The 3,504-nt window shown below is 50.7% G+C and overlaps 1 protein-coding gene across 1 annotated transcript in view; it reads right to left on the bottom strand.

Moving 5' to 3' along the window:
- Positions 1–3,504, bottom strand: part of GLG1 (golgi glycoprotein 1) — a 100,972-nt gene that overhangs the window by 9,227 nt on the left and 88,241 nt on the right. Inside the window, exon 22 of the mRNA XM_015429712.1 lies at positions 1,453–1,554. Coding sequence (XP_015285198.1) covers positions 1,453–1,554 — 102 coding nt within the window. The remainder of the gene's footprint in view (positions 1–1,452; positions 1,555–3,504) is intronic.

Here is a 3,504-nt window from a genome sequence, read left to right on the forward strand (position 1 = left end):
TACATGCGCCCCCTTGCCCAGATTGCCCGGAGGTGTGGGCTGGGGTGTCATCAGTATGCCGATGACACCCAGCTCTATCTGATGTTGGACGGCCGGTCGGACTCTGGTCCCGATGACCTTTTGCGGGCATTGCAAGCCGTGGCTGGGTGGCTCAGGCTGAGTCGGTTGAAACTAAACCCGGCAAAGACGGAGGTCCTGGGCCTGGGTCGGATCGGCCGGGAGTTGGGACACCCTCTCCCGACCTTCGGCGGGAAACCATTGGTGCCTACGCGGGAGGTTAGGAGTTTGGGTGTGCTCCTGGACTCCTCTTTAACGATGGAGGCCCAGGTAGCAGCCACCGCCAGGTCAGCCTCTTACCATCTGCGGCTGGCTAGGCAGTTGGTTCCCTATCTCGGCCGAGAAGACCTGGCCACTGTGATCCATGCGACGGTCACCTCGAGGCTGGACTACTGTAACGCTCTCTACTTGGGGCTGCCTTTGTCGCAAATCCGGAAGCTGCAGCTAGTGCAGAATGCTGCAGCGAGGCTATTGATGGGTCTCTCCAGGCAAGACCACATCCGGCCGGTGCTGCATGCACTGCACTGGCTGCCTATAGCATACCGGATTCGCTTCAAAGTGCTGGTGCTTACCTTTAAAGCCCTGAATGGCCAGGGTCCGGCCTACCTAAGGGACCGCCTTCTCCCCGTACATTCCCCCAAGAGCACTGCGATCGGGGAATTTCCATCGCCTGGAGGTCCCAGGCCCCCGGGAAGTGAAGTTGGCCCAAACCAGGGCTAGGGCGTTTTCGGTGGCGGCTCCCACCTGGTGGAATGAGCTCCCGGAGGAGATCCGGGCCCTGCGGGACCTAGTGCAGTTCCACAGGGCCTGCAAGACAGAGCTCTTCCGCCAGGCCTTTGAGGGGGAGCTGCCGCCGCCACTATGCCACCAATGATATTCCAACCATCTACCCCATATGTAGGGGTAGATGCCGCCCAATAGAGCTGGGGGAACAATCTTCCTGGCACTTCCCCTGTGAAGAACTTGGTTGCCAGTGTGGGACGTCGCCTATCTTGGATTTTATGTAATTTATCTGAGCACCAAATTTTATGTTAAGATACAGTGTTTTATTATGTGTTGTTCTATGTATATTTTTAACTTCGGCATGGCCGCCTGTGAGCCGCCCCAAGCTGAATATTGGATGGGGCGGGATATAAATCTAAAAAATAAATAAATAAATAAAATGTACAGCAGGCATTATTTGTGTAATTTGTGACTCCACAATGCTTTGTTCCATTCAGAGACGACTCTTGGAACATATCTACCTTTGGTAAGCTGCAGCAATGGCCAAAAACAGATGACAACCATAAGGGCAACTTTGCATTACTGAAGAATGCGCCAAAGATTACACTGCACTACCAAGAGCTTACTACTGGTATATGAAGTTAAGACAAGACTACATTTGGAAACTCCCACCTCATCTGAGCAGTGCATCTGCAGCTGAGGATCTAACCGGTAATCAAGAGCCGATTCCTCAAGGATCACTCGAATCTGGTCTTCGCAGTCAGGAGAAAGACGCTGTTGGAAGAAAATGGACAGAGAGGTTTGACCTACATGACTCCCAGAGCCTTACTGGCCATTCAAGTGGAGGAGCATCATTTGGTCCCTGCACCTTTGTCTTCCTCTAGCAAGGGAAGCACCAAGGTCTGGTCCCCCTCCCCTTTGGTGATGTAGTACTAAAGGGAGTGGAATATACCTCCCTCTTCCAGGCACGGCTACTGAGGATATGCTCTTGCACAGTCCATACACACCACTGAAACAAATCCCATAACTTCCAGGCCCGTGAGCTGTGGCATACCAGATGCTGGGCCAGCCTTGCAGCCTGAACTGCCCACTCCACCTGCTTCTTAAATCAATAAACCCCATACTACATAGGACCACATTCTTGGCACCCTACTGATGCCTTGCTTGCCACCAGTTAATGTCAGACCTTGAGAGCTGGTGTGCGCTCCCAAACATACATGGGAACACATGCCTCCCTCCTCAGGTTTTAAATGTTTATGCAGCAGCCAAGGTACCTTCATGGTACACCAGCACCTGCTGTAATGAAACATGGAGTTGCTCCCCATGGTACTTAGAGATGGGCTAAGATTCCCAAGATTCACCAGCACTGGGCAACCTAATAACAGGCAAGACCGACACTGCTCTTTGAAACAGTGATACTCACTCAGCAGCATGGGAGCCACCTGTGGCTCTTCTGAGTACTGTTCCACAATGTGGCACCTGCCCCATGTTTCAGGAAAGTGGACAAGACCCTTCCCCAACAGGGCTTGTGGTTGGCAGTTGGTTCCTACCTGGAAACAGCCGCCACCAGAAATGGGTTAGCTGCAAGCCTCAGACCAAGGACAGAAGCATAGCTTTTTTGGTTAATGGTAATTGTGAATGTGGCCTTCCATAAGCCACCGTGGAGCAGGTACCATTGCTTCAAAGAGAGTACCAACGTACATGGAGCTATTCGGCATTATCCAACATACCCAGATATACAGACCACCTACAATATTACTTCCTTGCCAAGTATGTATTCCAAGTACTTCAAAAAAGTACTTAAGTAAAATGGAGGGAGAGGCTTCTTCAAACATGGTATAGTTCCTATAGATGGACCAGGTTTAAGTGTAGCAAAAAACCATATCGTCTACAACAAAAAACAGGTTGCTTACCTGTAACTGGTGATCTTCGAGTGGTCATCTGTGCATTCACACCCATGGGATTCAGTGCGCATGTGCTGGATCGATCGGCATTGTGTTGTTGTTCAGTTGCACAGTCAAGTCCGACTCTTCGCGACCCCATGGACCACATCACACCAGGCCCTCCTGTCTTCTGCCGTCCTCTGAAGTTTGCTCAACTTCATGTTCGTTGCATCTGTGACACTGTCTAACCATCTCATCCTTTGCCATCCCCATCTTCTTTGACCTTCAATCTTTCCCAGCATCAGGGTCTTCTCCAGTGAGTGCTCCCTTCTCATTTGGTGGCCAAAGTATTTGAGCTTCAGTTTCATTATCTGGCCTTCCAGGGAACAGTCAGGGTTGATTTCTTTTAGGATTGACTGATTGGATCTTCTTGCAGTCCAAGGGACTCTCAAGAGTCTTCTCCAGCACCATAGTTCAAAAGAATCTATTCTTCGGCGCTCGGCCTTCCTTATAGTCCAACTCGCGCAGCCATACATGACTACTGGGAATACCATTGCTTTGACCATGCGGATTTTTGTTGGCAGGGTGATGTCTCTACTTTTCATCATGCTGTTGAGGCTCGCCATCGCTTTCCTCCCAAGGAGCAGGCGTCTTTTAATTTCATGGCTGCTGTCACAGTCTGTGGTGATCTGGGATCCCAGGAACGTGAAGTCTGTCACTACTTCCACGACTTCCCCTTCTATTTGCCAAGGAGTCATGGGGCCGGATGCCATGATCTTAGTTTTTTTGATGTTGAGCTTCAAGCCCACTTTTGCGCTCTCCTCTTTTATCCTGAGCAAGA

Source organism: Gekko japonicus, unplaced genomic scaffold (assembly GCF_001447785.1).
Source record: "Gekko japonicus isolate JY-2015 unplaced genomic scaffold, Gekko_japonicus_V1.1 scaffold815, whole genome shotgun sequence".
NCBI lineage: Eukaryota > Metazoa > Chordata > Lepidosauria > Squamata > Gekkonidae > Gekko > Gekko japonicus.